At 29.7% G+C, this 20,676-nt stretch overlaps 3 protein-coding genes across 5 annotated transcripts in view; 1 reads left to right on the top strand and 2 right to left on the bottom strand.

Moving 5' to 3' along the window:
- LOC145189904 (tetratricopeptide repeat protein 21B-like) overlaps window positions 1–10,804 on the top strand; it is a 37,415-nt gene extending 26,611 nt beyond the window's left edge. Inside the window, exons 26-43 of one of the 2 annotated variants that reach the window (XR_016453238.1) lie at window positions 660–786; window positions 881–946; window positions 1,120–1,222; window positions 1,705–1,815; window positions 2,010–2,091; window positions 2,175–2,257; window positions 2,619–2,686; window positions 3,089–3,151; window positions 3,327–3,388; window positions 3,522–3,558; window positions 3,797–3,864; window positions 4,378–4,500; window positions 4,641–4,754; window positions 5,020–5,073; window positions 5,480–5,536; window positions 9,861–9,981; window positions 10,170–10,237; window positions 10,590–10,804. Coding sequence is in view for 1 of the 2 variants with exons in the window: in XM_090090064.1 (XP_089946190.1) it covers window positions 660–786; window positions 881–946; window positions 1,120–1,222; window positions 1,705–1,815; window positions 2,010–2,091; window positions 2,175–2,257; window positions 2,619–2,686; window positions 3,089–3,151; window positions 3,327–3,388; window positions 3,522–3,558; window positions 3,797–3,857; window positions 4,378–4,500; window positions 4,641–4,754; window positions 5,020–5,073; window positions 5,480–5,536; window positions 9,861–9,981; window positions 10,170–10,237; window positions 10,590–10,667 (1,478 nt within the window). In the remaining variant the exon portion in view is untranslated. The remainder of the gene's footprint in view (window positions 1–659; window positions 787–880; window positions 947–1,119; window positions 1,223–1,704; window positions 1,816–2,009; window positions 2,092–2,174; window positions 2,258–2,618; window positions 2,687–3,088; window positions 3,152–3,326; window positions 3,389–3,521; window positions 3,559–3,796; window positions 3,865–4,377; window positions 4,501–4,640; window positions 4,755–5,019; window positions 5,074–5,479; window positions 5,537–9,860; window positions 9,982–10,169; window positions 10,238–10,589) is intronic. The other variant, XM_090090064.1, reaches the window with a different exon arrangement.
- LOC149886746 (uncharacterized) lies at window positions 10,802–12,484 on the bottom strand. Its single transcript, XM_090090065.1, has 2 exons — window positions 11,985–12,484; window positions 10,802–11,499 (listed from the first exon to the last, which is right to left on the bottom strand). The coding sequence occupies exon 2, from the start codon at window positions 11,477–11,479 to the stop codon at window positions 11,156–11,158; it is 324 nt and encodes a 107-aa protein (XP_089946191.1). The 5' UTR covers window positions 11,480–11,499; window positions 11,985–12,484; the 3' UTR covers window positions 10,802–11,155.
- A 4,071-nt stretch (window positions 12,485–16,555) lies between these two features.
- LOC145189977 (uncharacterized) lies at window positions 16,556–19,867 on the bottom strand. 2 transcript variants are annotated; one of them, XM_080066715.2, is made up of 4 exons: window positions 19,734–19,867; window positions 19,056–19,090; window positions 17,435–18,940; window positions 16,556–17,340 (listed from the first exon to the last, which is right to left on the bottom strand). In XM_080066715.2, exons 1-4 carry the CDS (start codon window positions 19,739–19,741, stop codon window positions 17,132–17,134), a joined length of 1,758 nt encoding a protein of 585 aa, XP_079922841.2. In that variant the 5' UTR covers window positions 19,742–19,867; the 3' UTR covers window positions 16,556–17,131. The 2 variants fall into 2 exon arrangements, with proteins under 2 accessions (XP_079922841.2, XP_079922842.2); XM_080066716.2 differs by lacking the exon at window positions 19,734–19,867 and adding an exon at window positions 19,321–19,583.
- Window positions 19,868–20,676: the final 809 nt, after the last annotated feature.

Genomic DNA, 20,676 nt, shown 5'->3' with positions numbered 1-20,676 from the left:
TTTTATTTTAATAAACTTTAATAAACAGAAAATTTGATTTATCTTAAAAGACCGCCATTAGAAGTTGTTTATTACTCATTATTCTTTAAAAAGCAATAAACCAAACCCTGATGCTTGTGATATATGATTGAAAACTTTGAGTTTTTTTTTCTTTAGTAAAACAATTAAAGGTTAAGTGAGAAAAAAAATTGAACTCTTTAAAAATGTAACTTGTTAAAGGCGAAAGTTGTAAAAAAAGTTTTTCAAGAAAATGACAATTGCACTTTTTGAAAAACTAAGCTCTAATAAAGCTGAACATTATTGTTTAACTTTTTGAAAGGTGGAGCTTCAAAAAAAACTTTGCTTTCTTTTAAAAAATGACATTTAGGCTAAATGACATTTTTTCTTTTAAAAAATGACATTTAGTTTCATTTTAAACTCCTTAAAACCCATAGAAAATCATTTAAACTGTAAAAAACTACTTAATAGCTTAAACAACTTTCTATGTATTTGTAAGGAGTTTAACTTTTGAAAAAGCTAACTTTAAATTTTTGAATTCTTTAAAAGTAGTAGAAAGTTATTTAAGCTTTAAAGTAGTTTGCTTATTTACTTTTCTGACTCTGATTTATACGTTAATATTTTTGCAATATGTATTAAATAATATTACATTTAATATTTAGCTGATGATCTTGCAAAGTTATTAGATGAAACAAAATGTGCTTTCTTGCTTGCTCAAATTGCATCCAAAGGCAATGAAAATGAGGAAATAATTCAAGCATTCTTAAGAGCGCGTGACCTACAAGGAAGGTGAACTTTTAATTCTTTTTTTTTTTTTTTAATTGTCTTTTGAGTTTTTAATATCACAACAAAAAGTTGCTTTTTTTTTTTTTTAATCTTTTAGAGTGATAAAGCAGGTTGCACTTGAACAACCTGATGAACTTGTCACGCAGAAGAAACTTGCTGCAAAGTATTTAAATTTCAAAATAATGAAAGATAAACATTGAAATGTTTCTAAATTCAAAACAATTTAAGAGTTTTTTTTTTTAATTTTATTATTAGTAGTCTTTGCCTTAGATCTTTCCTTTAAGAGTAGGATATCAATTGGTGATGGTAATGTTATATATACATCTTTTCTTTAAGGTTATGCTGTGATATTGGTGAATATTACAGTAAAAATAAACACTTTGAACAAGCAATTGTGTCATACAAAGAAGCGATTGCATTCAATGACAGTGATGCTTCAGTATGTTTTTATGTTGAGTAAAGGAATAGTAAAGAAAGTTTGCTAATTGATCAAGTTAGAAAAGATTTATATAACAGAGGAAAAGAGCTTCAAATGTCATTTTTGATACAAAAAAAATTGTTAATTATGAAAATGATCATGAATGTCACATTCAAGCTCAAAACATCAAAATAATCATTTAAAGTATTTTTTGAAGAACAACAGCAAATGGGGTTTAAGTAATTTACAAAGCTTATATACAAATTAATAAACTGTAATAAAGGTACATCAGTCATGTGGCTTTTAGAGAACCAAATTCAAATAACACATCCCTTGACATCTACTTTGAAAAAATTTCCCTTTACTAAATTTCCTTGTTTGAAACAAGTGAGATGTTGTTGCAGCTTATTATATTGATCATTATGGGACATTTTTTACAATTTTGTTTACTAAATTTGCATTTTTAGCCTATGTGTGATTGAAACTTTTTTGTGTAATTTTAGCCTCATCTGTCTCTGGCTAAACTTTATCTGAGCAATAATGATCTGGACTTGTGTCAGTATCAGTTGGTTTCAATTTTGAAAAATGACAAAGAAAACAATAATGCTACATTGGTATATTTTACATATATATTTATATTTGAAATTATAGTTATATGTATGTGTTTAAATGTATATATTTTTTTATTTTGTTGTGATCTGCAAAATGTATTTTTCCAGTTCCTTTATTTATTTTTTGAGTATTTATTTTGTAGTTGTTTTTGTTTTTTTTTTAGTAGGTGATAATGTCTTTTTTTTTCTTTTTCAAGATGCTAGCTGATTTAATGTTCAGAAAAAATGAATACGATGCAGCTACATTTCATTACCAACAATTGCTGGAGCGAAACCAATGTATTTATCTTCATTTCCTTTAAATTAGAAGAGTAATTTTTAAGTAAAATTTATTGATTAAACAAATATAATTGCTTGTTCAGGTAATTATGATGCTCTTGCCAAACTTATTGAGTTGCATCGAAGAACCGGAAAGATTCATGAAACTGAAAAATATTTCGATCAGGTTTATTACTTAGTCCAATCCACATTTTAATACTATAGTATACAATTATTTCCAGATTAACCCAAAGAAAAGGGCAATAATTTAAAGAAATACAGTGTCATAAAATAAATAAAACAATAATATTAATAGTTACATATCTTGCATGCAGCTATTTTGCTGCAAATTTAAATCTATGTTTCTTTTTAATATTTTTGTCTTTAAGGTTTTTTTTTATTTACAATATGTTTAAAAAACAATTAAAAACTTATTTATATAAAACTATAAACACAATAAGATTGTGGCAAGATTTTACATTTATTAAATAAAGCCAATAGCTTATTTAAAAATAGTATGTATGTAGCTACATTATTTGTGCATATAGGCTAAAAATTCTAATCCTCGTGCAACAATGGAAGCTGGTTATAACTTCTGCAGAGGATTATTTGAATGGTATGTGGTGTTTTAATGATTTATTTTAGTTGTTGGAGAAGTATGAAAAGTTTTGAAAAGAATTTGTTTATTGAATTTTACTTTGGTGACTTAAATAAAAATCTTTTTAAAGAAAAGGATTTGATTGTTCTTTGAATTTTACTACATTTTACTTTGATAGCTGAATGTTGCTTATGAGATCTTTTAAATCGTTTTTGTTTTTTGACATTAGGATTTTTTTATCTTCACATTTTTTATTATTTTCATTTTTCTTATTTTCTTTAATGGAAAAGAAAGTGAGAAAAATTGATCAGAATATAAGAAAGTTTTATTGAGATTTTGATGAGACCGTAATGAGATTATCTTGATGAGACACTGATGAAATGATTTTATTATCTTAATGATTTGCACCAATTTTTTTAGGTATTGCAATAATGCTTCAACAGCTCTTCAAAATTTTAACCTTTCTAGAAAAGATATTCTATGGTAGGCTTTTTTTTTTCTTTATTTTGCTAAATTGGTTGAAGTAGATTTTTTTTTTTTTTTTTTTTTTTTTTAATCATAAAATCTCTTAAAGTGACATTCTGATCATTTAAATATATTCCTTTTGTAAAAAGTTTAGTTTTAAGATAAAGTTTTATTTTACTTTACATTTTTTTAGGGGTGAGCGTTCTTTGTATAGTATGGTAGAAATTTGTTTGAATCCTGATAGTGAACTGTTAGGTTAGTTATATTGAAAAAAAAATTTAAAACCTGTTTTTGTATTTTTCTCCCTTTCTTTGTCGTTTTTTTTTCTCTATGTATTTGTATTTAAAGATTGTTTAATACAAAATAGCAAACTTTATTCCATTTCTAGGAGGAGAAACATTTGAGTCAGTTGATAATGGTGCCAAGTGAGTCTTTTTCTAAAGTCATTCACTTTTAAAATTCAGCAATGCTAAATATAAAATACAGTGTAATTGAGGTCAGACTTCCTCTTTTTTGAAAAATTAAATGTACCTTGTGTTAATTGGAGTAGTTAACTCACCCAAATACCTTTAGTTGAAAATTTCTTTGAAGGGTATAAATCACCCTCGTTTAATTTTTTGCTTTTTTTTTTTTTTTGCAATTTTTTGCTTTATATTGTAATAGACAAACAGACAAGGCAGATTCTGATCAAATGGCATTGAAGACAGCTGAAAAGTTGCTCAGTGTGAGTGGTAAAAATTTAAAAATTTGGTAAAAGTTCGGTTTTATTTTCATTTCTTATGAAAATTTTTAAGAGAGACTTTAAATGTCTTTTTTGTAATTACAAGAACAATTACAAGAATTACAGGAATAATTACAAGAATTACAGGAATAATTTTCAGGAATGACTTTAAGGACAAATGTAATGGTGTCAACATTTGTGGCCTGCATAATAATGAAAAAATACAATAAACTACATATAGAGTGATATCAATTAAAGTTGCATTAAGAAATTTTCCAAGAAATTGAAATGCTAATGTTTTTGTTCTGCCAATTTTAATTGATAACATAAAAGAAGTAAATTTTAGTAATAGTAAAATTTTATGTTTTGAAATAAAACTTAAAAACTGTCTGCTAAATAGCAGTTGATATACAATTGATCCACTATGGATAGCTTAAATACCTTTTTTAAATGTATTATAGATTAAATGCAGTACCACCCGATATACTCTTAATAATAAATCTTAAATATTTGTTATTGACAGGAGATCAAATCGCAAGATACCTTAAAGTATAGAGTTCTTCAGAACAAAGCCCTGATTGCTACAAAAGATAGTCGAATAGTGCAAAAAGCATTATCTAATTTAACAGAGATTGTTGAAACTAATGTAAATTGTTATATAATGTTTTGTCAAATTATCTAAATACTAAATTAATAATATGCTTTTTTATGTATATACCATTATTTCTATAATCTTTGTTTGTTATTTAAGTTATTTACAAATCAAGTCTTTTAAAATTTTTGCAGAAAGATTGTGTGCCTGCACTATTAGCTATATCTACATGTTACATGATCTTGAAGCAGACTCCAAAAGCTCGCAATCAACTAAAACGTCTTGCGAAAATGTCATGGAATCCAGAGGTTTATTTTGCTAGATTTTCTTACACACACCCCATAAAGCAAAGTTAGCCTTTGCACCATAATTTTAGTGCAATAAAATTAGTTGTTTTTTTTGTTATTATGTTGATTTAATCATTATTTTATTGAAGTTTTAAGCAGTTATGATTTGTTTTTAACAGATATGATTTATTTTATATCAGTATATATTTAAACTAATGACATGCTACAAATCATAAGTTGTTTCAGGATTTCTTTTTTTATGATTTTTATTGAAAATTTTATTTAGGAAGCAGAAGAGTTTGAGAAAATGTGGTTATCTTTGGCAGACATCTATATACAAGTAAGTAAAATAATGATGCAGTTATTTGCAGAATACTTTAAAGGAAATTTTTGGTTTTGTTGATTCCTCTCACAAATATTTCTTTTCTTGTAAAACACTTTTTCAACAGAAATGCTAAAGTAAATCTTTGGTGTTTCTGTTGAAAAAGTGTTTATTTTTTTGGGTAATTTTTCTGTGGCACTTAGTTATTACAATCATTCTTATGTGACTTTTTGAATGTTGTTTTAATTGGTCGTGGATTATTTGTTCTTTAATATTGAATTTAATATTTCATTATTTAACCATTGATTTGATGAAGCTTTAATAATCTGTGTAATTTACTTTTGTGTCAGTTTTTTTTCTTTAAAAAAGTCCTGAATTTTCAAATAAATTGTAATTCAACTCATTTAAACTTTATTTTTAATAGAGTGCAAAGTATGACATGGCTTCAGAACTTCTGAAAAAATGCCTTGCTTCCAATGAGGTACATATTCATTTGTTTACCTTTTTTCTTGATTGCTAATTTTTTAAGTAGTTGTTAGTACTGCATTTAGCATATTACTATATTATTTTTGTTGATGTTGTTACTATTGTTGTTCTTTATTATCATCATTATTAATTATTATTATTCTTGTTGCCCATACTATTATCTGTGTAGATAAAATCAACAGATAAATTTAACATATGCATATTAATATTTTAAAAAACTCAGGCCTTTATTTTAAAGTAATAAAGTTTTAAATTTTATTATTTTTTTTTTTCTCATAAAATTTAAGAAAAAAAAAGCAATGTTAATAACATCTCATGACATAAAATAAGCCCATTGAGGGAAAAATGAGGCATAGGTTAGTTTACTCTCGTGAGTATTTAAAGACCAGGGATGACTACACGGTAGGGTAGAGTGTAGGGGTGGAGCTTCCAGAATAACCACCTATCTTGCAGAGTTTTTATGAGCTAGTTTTTTTCTTGATTTATAACTGTGGCAAAAAAGAAATTTGTTTATTTACAAAAGACAGTAATCAACAAGTCTTGAAAAAATCATTCTCATAGGTGGGCCCTCATAAAGCATGAGACCTAGAGCGAAATCTCTTGCCAGGTCTCCCTTGATAAGTCTTCATAAAAAAGTAAGCTTCTAGTTTTGCAGTATTATAGCTTCTAGTTTTGCATATTATTTCACCCTTTTTAATGAAGTAATTTTGTCAAATTAACATGGAAAATTATTATATAAAAATTTGATTGAAAAAAAAATTTAACTTTTCTTGTTTAGTTTAAATTGTAATGCTACCAAGTTTAGATCTAGTTTCTTGCTAGCTTATGTTTATTTAAACGAAAACTACTGATCCTGTATAAGGAAGAAAAAAAGGGCCATGAGAAGAAAATCTGGATTTGTCTTTTCAACTTTTAGTTTATTTACATAAAGATCTTTTTTTTTTTCGTGAAGGAAATCTCTGCCACCATCTGAATACCCATCGTGTCTTACCATCTTGACTTCTTTGATGTCGTGTTCTACCATCTTGACTAGAATTTTTTTGAAATTGTTACAGTGATATTTTATTTAATACAGCGAAATTTTATGTTTCTCCTTACACTTATTTATTCTAATTTGACTTAACAAACTTTTACCAAATGGTAATAAAAAGCCTTTATCATTTTTCTAACAAGAATTCTGACAACATTTTTTTCGCCAGAGTGAGGTTTCCTTAAATATAAGTTATCTGTTGGATCAATCGCCTTTGTGTGTCATTTAAAGTTTTATTTCTTTTTTTGAACAGTATTATGAACATTGTATCCCTTTTCGTTTTTTTTTATTTAACAAATTAGGTTACCTGCTACACCTGCTTTCAAACAAAAATCTGGATTTTCACAAAAAAATAAAATAAACGTGACATAAAAATGTTTTGATTTTTCCATTATTGGAACAGAGTTTTTAAATTTTTGAAAAAATATAATCCTTTTAACCCACATTTTTTTTAACCCACAATTCTTTTATATTAGATTACATGATGTGCATATCACAAGCATGTGTTAGCATATAAAGTTATTTAACTAAAATATCTAATTATTTAAGCCATTTAATTGAAAAAAATATTTTGTTACCAAAAAAAGTATTTAAATTTTGAGTGAACAATTGTGTACTAAAACGCTGTATCACTTCCACACATTTTCTACAATTTGTTCGGCATGTGCACCCAGGGTCGTCCTAAGGCCATTGGGGGCCTAAGCGAGACTCACATGGGGGGCCCCTATTTTTTCTAAATTTAGACATAAAGAACAGTTCAATCTTTCTGGTAATACGCTCGTAATACGCCAGTACAAGTTAAGACTATCGTTGAAAGAAAAATTCTTTGAAATCGTTGAAAAAAAATCGTTGAAATCGTTGAAAGAAAAATTCTCAAGAAAATATTAATATTTGGAAATGTTGATTCCAAGTGGTATCTCTTTTATGTCAGCAAATGAATGCTCATTTTTTTTAAATATGTTTAAATTGCCAGCACTCAAAAAAAGTTCCTTTTCCTTTTCAAGTCTTTTTTATAATTTTAAAGTTTTGAACAACGATCTTTTATTTCAACATTGGCCGTTATTTGAATGTTCACTGGAAATTCAAATAGAGATTAGCGTGAAGATCTAAAAACACTTGTTTTAAAATCTGAGAGATTTGGTGAGGAACTCTGCTATTTCAATTATAAACCTTTGGTTTTAACGATCGAACACAATTACTGGCTATAGAAAAAGCAGCGTCGTTTCGACAGACGCTAAAGATTAAAATTTCTAACTTATCATGTTCATCCAAAGTTAAAATCGTTTTAAAATGCTTTTCTAATACCAATAATAATGATTTATGGAATGATAAACGAAAATTTACTCTGACGGTTCTAGGCAAGCACAGTGGTGACAATAATACCCAGCCAATAAAATCTGCGTTTATTTAAGAGCAATAATGGGCATGAATCATAAAAGAATCCGTTTCCCCATTGGTCCTATGTGGTCTTCATTGGGGCTGTAGGTGATTTTAAATGAATCCACCTTAGTCTGTTCAAAAGTGGTCAGATACGAATCTCATTTGATAAAGGTGTACAGTATTTCATCATCTTTGACGGTCGGCTACTTCGAAGTCGATCTGTGAACTCATTTCTCTTTCTTTAACTTTTCAAAATGTTTACTTGCGATTGATTAAACTGGATTTAATTTGTGCAACACTTTTAGTTTGCAGTAAAGAGATTTAGTTGTAGTGATTTTCCTTATACTGCGATTTAGAATGTTGTAGAAGATTCCAGACTAAAGTAGGGGAAAGGTGCCTATGATGGCATACTTAACTTTAACGTTTCTCTGAGTCATTACCTAAAAACTTTAAAAATATTTTTTGACATGGGTGTATTCCCTCTAGCATACAGAATAATAATGAACCTCAGAATTTTTACTACTTTGTTTTTTTATAAGTTTATACCATTAAAAAAAAAAATACAAGTATGCCATCATAGGCAACTAACTGCTCCTATGATGGCACACTTTAAAAATAAAAGACATTCAAGAATTTTTTTTTGTTTTTTATTAATGGGAACACAACTTATCAAGAAAACAAAATTAATAATAAATATTTGGTCTATAAGCATAGTTCACATATAAATTTTTTTCTAATTCTCTATATGCCTGCACATAAACAATGACACCAAGATCTGCATTTTTGACAACAAATCCATGGTTCTTTAGAACAAGGCAGTGAATAAAGTTCATAACAATATAAATATGCTGTATCAGATTCGAAATTCATTTTATTATTACTTCCTTTAATCTTCTCATTGCAGTATTTTTCTTCAATAGCCGTCTTTCTATTTGTTTTTCTAACTAATTGTTCCTTTTCTTTGTTATCTTTTTCTTTTGCCTTATCTTTTAATTCTTGTATATCTGGTGTGGTATTCAGTGGTTCAGTTTTTCCACGTTTTCATGCCCTTTTCAATTCGATTTTAGGGGTTGCTAAAGGCACCGGGCACCACTTTTATATACTAGATCTTATCCTTTCGTTGAAACAGAAGATCCAATGCATATGGAAGCTTCTGATGGGGGAGATCTCACTTCCAAATGTGTTGGTTTCTCAAACTCTTGTATTTCATCTTTGTTCTTAGTCTGATCACCTTTTTTATAAGCATAAAAATTTATTTCAGGCATTTTTTTCAATTCATTTTGCAGACTTTCCATGATGGCAATTACTCGGTATGCCATCATAGGAAAGTCACCATATTTATTAAAACAAGCTGTGTCTACCTTATTCTACACATATCATTTAAATAAGTATTCTAATAAATGTACAAAGCCTGCAGATGAAATGCATGAAAGTTTTACTTCTGTATGATGTATAATAAAATCGTAATCCTAAATATATGAGGGCATTAAAACTACAACACCACATGCGAAAATTTATGCTTGTTGATTACAAAAGCATTTTTTATGACAGGGGACGAATTTTTGTTAGAAGTAATGAATTACTAATATACACATGTTGGTCTAATCACTTATGCACCAAAACTAGTATTTTTGGAAATATGACCAGTATGCTATCATAGGCGCTATGCCATCAAAGGCACCTTTCCCCTACTTGAGAAATAGTTCGACAACCCCTATATATGATAGAAATGCTTCCAATTTTTTTAAGATAAGTTTGCAGGACAAAAATCTAATTTTAATCTATACATGTACGCGTGTAAGTCTGTCGAGTGTGTGCATGTTTGTACGTTTTGACGTCGAATGAGTTTTCTCTTAGACTTTAAAAAGTATGAAATCATACTAATAGTTTTTTTTTTTTCTATTTTCAGAGTTGCGCAAAAGCCTGGGAATACTGTGGTTTTATAATGGAAAAAGAGCAAAACTATCGAGATGCATCCGAAAAGTACGAGAAAGCATGGAAGTACTCCAACGAATCCAATCCCGCAATTGGTATCAAATTATTTAAATTTTTAGTTTTCGAAATATAAAAAGTATAAAAGTATTAAACTCATAAAATAATCTTTTGCAATACTTATTTTATATTGAAAATATTAAGTTCAGTAACGCAAGTTTCGGAGAATATTTTTCGACCTTAAGTCATAGTTACTAACCACCTTTCTATTTTCATTTTTCTAAAGGCTATCGACTTGCGTTTAATTATTTGAAGTCACAAAGATATATTGATGCAATTAATGTTTGCCACCAGGTGAGTTTTTTTTTTTTTCCAGTCGTGTACATATTTGTGCTTTGAATGAACTGTTTTTTCAGATTTTTAAAACAACTTTCTATTTTTTGTAAATATTTTTTCCAATTTAGTAATGTTTTTTTTTTCTTCTTTTTTTTTTTCTTTTTTTGTTTTTTTTTTGTTTTAAGTAATTTATCATGTTTTTTTGAAAAAAAAAAACAACAAAAAAAACATGACAAATGCTGCTGTTCTTTATAAAAATCTCTTTAAAAAACTGCGTTGATAATTGAAAATGAAATTAAACTTAAAGCTAGAGTAAATATTTTGGGAGTTGAGATTCGTAAAAATTGTGTGCGTTTTTCTTCATGTGCAGGTTTTGGATAAGTACACGAATTATCCAAAGATAAAAAAAGACATTATGGATAAAGCCAGAGCGCTTGTCAGGACTTAAATGGACTCACAAGATTAGATCTGAAGGAAATCAAGATTACATTTAAAACACCATAACGCCGTTCGGTATTTTAACATACGAGCTCTTGCAAATGTAAAAATACGTGAAATACGCAAATGTAAAAATACGTGAAATCATTTCGAGTTTGTGTACTTTTTTATGGTAATCCATGTCTAATGTAAATTGTGTAAATTACATTTTAATTGTACAAGTTTTCGCATAATTTATTCAATAGAATTACAATGTATTATTAAATATTTAATTATCAAATTATGAAAAAAAGAAATACTGGTTTGTAAAAAAATATCTTGCTCTTTATTTTTTGACACAACCGCTTCGTAATTCGGAATTATTACTTAGATTGGTGCGTAAGATGTAATACAAACATATGCATACAAGCAACGTTTTCGATACCACTCTAATGCAGATTCGTGTTTATGGTTGATGTGGATCACTGTTGCAAAATCTTTCGTTCGAAATGCCGTCAATCACTTTATTTCATAATCACGCAGTATATTTTGATATTGAATAATTTTTTTTACTTCTGACAACTCCCAGTCAATTGCTTCGCTTGTTTTTCGTGACCTTGCTACGTTAGCTAGTTTCACGAGTTCCTCGTGCATTAGCTGTACTTCTGGAATAGCATTGCGACGTCCTTTCATAAAAGCTTGGTTCATAAAGAACAGTTCTTTAAAACACGCTAACTCCTCTTTTTCTGCTTTCTTTAATTCCCTTTGTTCGATTAATTCTTCAGTGTTAGGAGTTAGTTGTCTTGAAATTTTCCGGATTTTTTCGATAAGAGTGTCTTCCATTCTTTGCCTTCAAAGAACCCCTTGAATTAAAAGGTTTTCTGCTTGCGTTATATATTTAAGAAACTGCCTTTAAAGATTTAACAAATTATTTAATGAAAACGTTAAATATTGTGATTTTAAATTAGAGCTGTTTGCAGAGATTTTTTTCTTTTGTGTTACCATTTGTGCTATGATTTTTTATTGTTATCGTCTCTATCATTATTAGCTGTTATTAGCTGTTAATATTAGTATTAATTGTTGTTGTTGTTGTTTTTGTTTTTGTTACAACGTACAAATTCGGTTGAGGCCAAAAGTACTAAAGGTTTTATTTTTTGAAAGAATAGATTTGAAAACATCGTTTGTAAAATCGTAAGTAGATGCGTAATGGGAGAGGAGGGGCGACAGAAGGACTTTTTGTGTTTTTTGTTCAAACGTTTTAAGAATACATCGGTTCATCGTTGGTAAGTTTATTCGGAAAAGAAGAGTTTTGCGTCATAAATGTATTTGGTTTCAATCGTTTTCATACCGTGTAAAATTGCGTCAATCCGGTATATAATTGAAACCACTTTTTATAATAGTTTCGCATTGAAAAATAATACGGGTAAATTCGTTCGCGCACTGTAGCCTGTCTTAATATAGAACATACAAACTTTGATAGGGTCTTCAACGTTTTAAGGAGCCTAAAAAAAAAAAAAAAAAACACGTGTAAAAAAGTAATGTAAATGTAAACAAAATAGGTTTAATTTAAAAAGAAAAAAAATTCAAACGATGTATTTTTTAAAATTATTTTTATCATCGGCAAGACGGTGATTTTGTGTCGTCAAAGTTCTTAGAGCGTAAAAGAACACTCTCGTTTCAATTCTTCTTGTTGTTCTTAGAGCGTAAAAGAACACTCTCGTTTCAATTCTTCTTGTTGTTCTTAGAGCGTAAAAGAACACTCTCGTTTCAATTCTTCTTGTTGTTCTTCTAGTTCTTTTTTTTTTTTCATTTCAAATCTGACTTGTACCCTTTTACATCATTGTACACAAACCTCATCAGTCAACAGAATTTTTATTTCTTTGGTCATTTATTCAAAATCATCAAATTGGCTGCTAATGAAGGGCGTAAGACCATCGTATAATTTTATAATTGTACAGAAGCAAATTCTTCCAGGTTCTTGTAATGATTTATTTATTTATTTACACTATCAATTTAAAATATCCCCAAAAAAACTATCATTAATACCGTTTCTAAATGATCCATTTTTTTTAAAAAAAAAAAAAAAAACGTTTCGCTGCTGGTTGTTGTCGACAACATTCTGAATTATTAGTAGTTGGTTTTACACTCTTAAATCTTACTTAGATGCCACATCATTAAAATAATGACGGTAAATTTATTTGCATGGCTCGCGTCTAGAGTAAAATCAATGCTAATTTCAAAATATTTTCTTTACGTTTAGATCTGTTTAAAAACTTTTGATCTTAACAGTTTGACAAAATCTTCTCAGATGATGACAGAAGAAGAAACGTTTCTTTAACCTTCATTGCGTACTTTTGAGATGGATCTAACTCAGAAATTAGATTGATGCATCTAAGAAAATTTTCATCTTGAGGATTATTATGCAGTTGATGTACATTTTGCTTGGTTGCCAGACAAGTCCATGGGGCAAGAAGTCGCTGTTTTTAGAGGCTATCCTCTCTTTGAAGGCAACCATCAAGCCACAGAAGTCTCACAAACTTGGTTTGCATGCCAATGTTTCAGCGCTCAGTTGACATGATTGTCCGATCTTCTACGGAAGAATATGGAAGATAAGGAAGAAGTTGCCAGCCCTAAAATCGGCGATATATTCGACCATACGACACTGAACATGTGGACGCACATTATCGGGGTGAAAGTCGATATGGCTCTTTTTGAGTCATTTTATATCAATTGAAAAGTGAATGCAATCAAGTTGAGCCAGATAGAACATCATTGCTGCCGTTTTTTAACGGTTTTCAGTAATCCTTCAGGTGAAACACTTTTCAGTATCAGCTTTCAGGTGAAAAACCTTTCAATATCAGCTTTTAGGTGAAAATTTCACGCCTGGCAAAACACAAACCTTTCTTTAGACGTTTTTGAAGTAGAGCCGTTTTTCATCCTTAAATACAAAATTCTTCTGAAGCAGAGTTTGCTCGTTTCTCTGCAGCAAATCGATGAAAATTTTTCCAAACTTTTTGAGACGATGACGGATGGTCAAATGATCAAAATAAAAGTCTTCGGCTAACGTTCTTATTATCAAGCTTAAGTCCACTTCCACGGCCACCGAAAAAAATACCTGCTCATCGAAATTTAATAGTTGATCTTTTCTTTCTTCATCTGCAAGGTTTGTATCGCCCGGTTGGGACTTCTTGAACCATCATTCAACTTGGTTTTTGCTGATTGTTACTCCGCCAAAAAGTTCTTTGAGATCGTAAAATGACTGAGCTGCATTTCAAACTTTCTCGAAGTGGTAAGTGGTAAGTGGTAAGTGGTAAGTGGTAAGTGGTAAGTGGTAAGTGGTAAATGGTAAGTGGTGAGTGGTAAGTGATAAGTGGTAAGTGGTATAGAAGTATATTTGTGGCAAGTATGGATATGAATTTCATTGTTCACTTTCTGAAAAGAATAAAAAGATAAATAAAACGCCAATTTTCAAAGTAAAAAAAAGTTGCGACAAAACGCCGCAATAATTAAGCACTGACCCAATAATAGATTGTTTAGATTATGCGAGAGATTTTTTTAATTGCAATTATACAATCCTTGAAACCAGATTGAAATTGATTATACTAGTTATAAAAGTTCATTAGGCACTTTTTTGAATAAGCATACACTTATAACAATGCACTTTTCCGGTTGATTTGGAAGGTGTTAATCAGCGTCGTTTACCCAATGATATATTAAAAATAACTAGATGTCTAACTTCCGCGTATTTTTTGAAGCAAAGATCGGCCATTATGGGGGGCAAATTTAACAAATCAAAAGCTTCGTATTTGTTTTGTTTTGATAATTAGCGTAAAGATTTTGCCCCCCATAATGGCCGATTTTTGCTTCACTTTTTCTTATACCGATTTACGGCAGTTAGACATCTAGTTATTCTTAATATATCATTGCGTTTACCTCTCTAACAGAGACGTAAACGACGCTGATTAACACCTTCCAAATCAACCGGAAATTAAAATTTTTCTTTTTAAATACAAGATTTTTAGTTTAAAACAAAAGATTTTTAGTTGAAAGGCCAAAACTTTAAGTTTTACATTTTTAAATAAATGAGTTCGCTTTAACAGGTTTAGGCTAAACTTACGATTAGGCCTTGAACAACCGTCCCCTCTCCCCTTGAGTAGAAACTTTTCCAACTAGGGCATTTTTATTTACACCCCGCCCCCAATCTTCGTTTGTTAAGTTTCTGAAAAGGTTCCAACCGGAACACCTATGATCTATACTTACAACCCTCTTTAATATTTCTCCTAAAAAACTGACATTTTGTGTTCGATTTTCGATTCGATTCTTGTTTCAAGTTAAGAGACGTTTAAATATTTCGGTAATAATTTTTAATTGAAATCTTTTTAAAATGTTTTTGATTTTGCTAATTTGTTATGTTTTAGTAAAACTTTAACGTTTTTATAAATAAGTTTTTATTAGCGCTTTGGAAGAGTGGAAAACCAAATAAACAATTAAAAAAACGGAAAAAAAAAAAAAAAAAATCAACAACAATCTAAGAAAGAACAGAATGCGGTAACTATGTTCAAAGAAAAGATGGATTCAAAAGTTTTTTTTTTTTAATTTGGATTTCTCTTTGAATTATGAATTTGTTTTGAAAACAACAAACTTTATGCACGTAACCATTACAAAATACGTTTTGTTTTGTTTTTTTCATAGAATTTTAGCAATTCTGTTAACATCTACACATTCTATCATATCACATTCTACAGTTAAAATACTGAAACAACTTAACTTTCGATTATTCTCTCTTCAATCGCCTCGTTAGCTTTATCAAATTTTTGATTAGTTTTTGAGAACTCTAAATTCTGTGCACCACAAACCTATTCTTCTTTTTAAATTTGTTGTCTGAACTAATTTCATTCTCTCCATTTATATTTAACTTGACTGGAAAATAATTTTTTAAAGATGAGATGTTTTGTTAATAAGTCATTCTCTTTGGATTTTTTTCTTTGCATTTGCTAACTTTTGGTTTTCATAACCTGATTTCTTTTTACTATGTAAATTCATTTCTCTCGAAAAAATAATTGATAGTTAAAAATTTATTGCTTTCCAATAAATGAAGTTAAAGTTCCTGTTCTACAAATTTTAAACTTTTATTCTTTAGATTTTAAATCTTTTTTTAATAGATAGTAAATTTTTTATTCTTTAAGTTCTCTAGCGTCCTAAATTCTCTGGGCGCCCTTGAGCAATAGCCCATTTAGCCTAATTGATTAGGCGGTCCTGCAAACAAGAACTTTTAAAATAGAATTCTAAAAATTTCTAAAATTCTTTAACAATTTTAAAATACTATAACAACCCCGATATATATTTATACAAATCCGCTCAGTGAGGAAACGAAGGGGACTCAGTTTTTAATGATCATTTTTTAAAAACTTTTTTAAAAAATTTAGGAACCGTATCTGCAATAATAGTTCCAAAAGTTATGGTATAATTGACAAAAACTTTGAAAATAATATTTTTGACATTGCCAAAATCTACTTTAACCCTGAATAATAATTTCACCACTATAATTTAAGTAAGTTTTTTGAAAAATTCTACTGGTTAAAATCGTTGAATAGTTTAGGGTTTTGTCTTAATGAACGCCTACGGTGAATTTCAAGTGACAACAACAGTTTTGTCTTAATGAACGCCTACGGTGAATTTCAAGTGACAACAACAGGAGAATAATTGGATTTATGCTTCGTCCCCCCGCCCTATCATCTGAAAAAGATTTCGATTCCCCCCCTTCCCCCTTCTTTTTTCCAAATCATTTTCCTTTAAAAAGATTCTAGATACACCCCTTCATGTGCCAAGGGTGTTAGAAAAAGTTAGGACGACTCCGAATTCGCAAGACCTGAACCTGGACCTGCTAAATTCCATTTCTAAAATTCAATAAAAACAATCTTGCGTGTAAGTGAATATATTATTGTCATAGCTTCGCTACATTTAAATATTTTAGAAAAAAGAATATGGTTGAAAAATGCTAGGTGGATAATATACAAAAAAAAACAAAAAAAACACTGATTTTCAGTAGTTTATAAACTAAAATAAAACTTGGTAGCAAAATAAATCTAATAATAATAATAGTACTCTAAAGAGAATGATATAAATAATATAATAATATACTTTAAAGTTATGAACACCAACTTTATGCAATTTTTAAAAATGAAAGAAAAGTGCGTTCAGTTTGGTGGCTGTACAAATAAAAACAAACACTGCACAAGATAAACCAAAAAAAAAAATAATAAAATGCTAACCAAGTTTTTCAGATGCCTTCTCTAAGACTTACTTCTAAGACTTTCTTCTCAGAATTGTTTTTTGTGTTTAAGTTATTTAACAATTGTAAATTACTTTCTGAAATTGTTATTGAAGAGACGAAAAATATGTTTATAAAAATAGCATTCCTTCCTTACGATTTTTTGATCATTACTTTTAGCTCTTACTTTTTAGTTTACAAATTGATGACTGACCACAGATAACTTACAGACGTAGAATGATTAGACTTAAAAGCGTGCCTCCTAACAAGCGTGTCCATAGGAATGCAAGAGAATTTGCAGTTGATTTCACATCTGATGCATCAAGGGAAACAAGTTCATCCATATTTAGCGAGTCTAACTCAAAGTCACCATGATGAGGACTGGAATTGCATCTATCAAACTGACAGCATGTAAAGCAAGCTTTTGATCCATCTAAAAAAAAGGAAAAGTTTTTTTTTTTTAAATCCACTGGTTGTCATATTACAAGACCTAAACATTTGTCAAAAACCTCTAAAAAGTGACAAACCTTTGCAGGGAAATGCTCTTGCATCGTTGCATTTTTTATGGTCCGCACAACCCATTTCATATGATATTTGTCCGTATTTTTTGATTGACCTCGTAAAACAAATGTTGTTTAGCCCTTTGTTGCAATCAAGCAGAGTTGAACTTTTCACACACTGTGCATAAGTCGAGTTTTGTGGACATTGATGGCATTTTGGATACATCTTGTGCTCGGGGTGTTTAAGCAAACCGCGCTGAAAACTCATCGTACGATCTTTCTTACCGATAGTTTTATACAAGGGGACAAATTTGGAGATTTTTTCTCGATGCTTAGATATACTTGAACGAATCTCGTCGATTTCTTCGACAGAGGTTTTAGAATGAAGATCGTTAATATTTTTGTTTATTCCGTTATGGGAATACTCTGATGTAATATGATTGACTTTTTCTAGTTCTTCGTTCATTTTGTACATGTTATGGGTCAGTGAATTATCGTTTACCAGCATAATCTGGGATGTCATGTTGCGCTTCTGCAATTCTGCTGCCTGAGAAAACGATTCATTTTTAATGTGTTTTGGAGATGTTTGGACTGTGTTCTTAATGGGAACAATTTTTTTCGCAGCTTCTAGTATTTCCTTATTCACCTTTTTATCTTTTTCGAGCTTTGATAGCTGAGCTTTTTTATCTACGTTACTTTTTTCGTTTTTTGTAACGGGTGCTGTTTTTGAAAAATTGTGTTTTTTAAGCTCGACCTGTTCTTTTGAATAGTTACTATATTTAGTGTTATTGGTTGCGTTGTTTTTTAAATGTGCACTTGATGATAACGAATTAGCTGTTTTTTTAAAAAGACTCGAAGTTGTGTTTTTGAGAAAAACATGGTCAATATCGCGCTGTTTTGATAGAGACGCTTTGCTTCCCAAAAAATGACTTGTGTTTTCCTGTTTTAACATAATGTCTTTTGTGATTTTAATTAGAGAGCTGTGTGACTTCTCTGATGTTGTGTGATTTGCTGTGTACAAAACAATTGGTTTTTTTACAACGTTGGATTTAGGAAGATGAAGATTGTGTAGAGCAAGTTCTACTGATGGTCGTGGATTCGGATTTAAAACATCGCTCCTATAAAAACTGCGATAATTCTCAAAGAAAGACTCAAAATTTGATGATGGTACATATTTGCGTTTTATTGGTTTCTCAGCTGTTTTCTTCTTGTCAAGGTGAAGTTGGCTTTTTGTCAGTCCCTCAGCAATTTTAGCAGCTATTTTTTTACCGTCAACTTTCGTTGAGTTTAACGTCGGATTTTTATTATGCAACAAAGTATTATTTGCATGAGAGATGTTCTTATTAGCATGGGAGATATTTTTATTTGCATGAGAGATATTTTTATTTGGGTTAATATCGCTTGGCTTAATGTCTTTTTTGCTTTCCTTTTTTTCAACGCCAATATCTGTAGGATCGAACTGGAAAAAAGAAATTGTGTAGTCGTGAGGTTCTTCCATTTTTTGGGAGTTTGCACTCCAAACAACGTCGAATACTAAAATAGGCAGAAAAAATAAGAAAACATAATATATTTACTTCAATAGTAGTTTAGCTGTTATAGTTTTATTAAATAGTCCGTAATCAAAAATGGCTGAAAAAGATTTTAATACCTGTTAGTGCAATAAGTAACATCAGAAATTTCATTCTAAAACAAAGATATTGATTTAAGGTTGTTTTAAAATATTATTAAAATGCCTGCATTAAATAAAATCCTGTATTTATCATGACAAATTAAATTGGTTAACGATATAATTTGAATTCGGCGTAGGTTTCAAGTACAGCACTATATTAGATAATAAAAAAGGACAAGTTAGCCATCGTCATTATAAAAAAGAATGCTTTCCAATTTTAAAAGATTAATTTGTATTTACTTACTTCAACATTTCCCTAAACAGGTTATTTTTGTACTTTTTCTATTTCTTCACTCTAAAGTTGAAGTTTACAAACACCTGGTAACCCAGATGCCTTCATGTACCCCGGATGTACTTATGTACCCCAGATATATTGCTTTAGGGTTATGCTACAAAACAGCATTTTCTCAGTTAAAAAAGCAATATGAAGTTGTCGATTTTTAATTCTCTTCAAACCAACGTGACCTATTTGCAGAATGCAATCTATATTTTGATCTGTGCAAAGCCATATTTCACATTGCACAGCTCAATTGGTTTTGCATACATGAACCCCTGCTAAGACGCCTGGGAGAACTTTTAAACGTTACTTACTGTCATCCTAAAGCAAAATATGCAAAGTACGTCAGTACAAAAACAAAAAGAACTTCATGCCGTTACCTCTTCATAACTGCATTAATCTTTGAAATAGTTAATTCGGAATATTTTAATTATCCACTGTAATTTGTGCTAAATTAATTACAGTTATGCGCAAACTGAGCCTAGTAACGCAAAAGAGGATTATTGTTCCGCCCCATTGCTCAAACGCATTCAACCTTAGCTGACTCAACGCTCATTGCGATCAAACGTTTGTTTGCGCAAGCCGCAAACAAATTTGCAAACAAACAATAAATTGTAACGAAAATGATTTTAACTGCTTTGAAACAAGCAGCTGTTACAAAAGTACTCTTGTTGATTATCTTGAACGCTCTTTGCAAACACAATAAAGTAATTAGATGGAAAATTAAGTAACATTATTAGAAGCATCAATTAGAAGCAGTTAGAAAACAATTTAATTTCATAGTCAAAAATTCAAATGATATTTTAAACATACGTCTGTTAGAACAGAAGTGAGTGAACTGTGCATGCCACTTGCTGGTCAAAACACTAAACAAATATTTGCAAAAAATTTTTCGGGAACATTTTAGTAGATTCCCCAGTCTTTTAAAGGCGAAAAGTCAACTAATAATATTTCGAAAAGTATAATGATTAAAAAAAACTTCTGGTATGTTATCGTCAACATGTCTTTCTGGCATAACTGCATTAACATTATTTAGTTTTAGCATTCATTTGAAGTTTCCAGATTTTTGCCAATACCGCAAATTCTCAACAATCGGTTTACGTAACGTTCGTAAAGAATGATGATTCTTTGTCCACGATTTAAGGTAGTTAGAATTTGTAGCCACAACAACACCCAAAAATATTTCTGATGTTGAAACATAGATTGAACCTAATAACACTGCTTGAGAGCGAAGGGATAACAAACAAACAATGGGTTACCATTTTATAATCAATTCGCAACGGTTGCAGTTACAAAAAGCTGGTTACGAGGACAATTAAAGCA

This window comes from Hydra viridissima, unplaced genomic scaffold (assembly GCF_058129835.1).
Source record: "Hydra viridissima isolate aposymbiotic clone 2 unplaced genomic scaffold, HvirCarnegie_v1 scaffold_6, whole genome shotgun sequence".
Classification (NCBI taxonomy): domain Eukaryota; kingdom Metazoa; phylum Cnidaria; class Hydrozoa; order Anthoathecata; family Hydridae; genus Hydra; species Hydra viridissima.
Note: the sequence above shows the minus strand (reverse complement) of the source record. Positions and strands in the feature narration are given on the sequence as shown.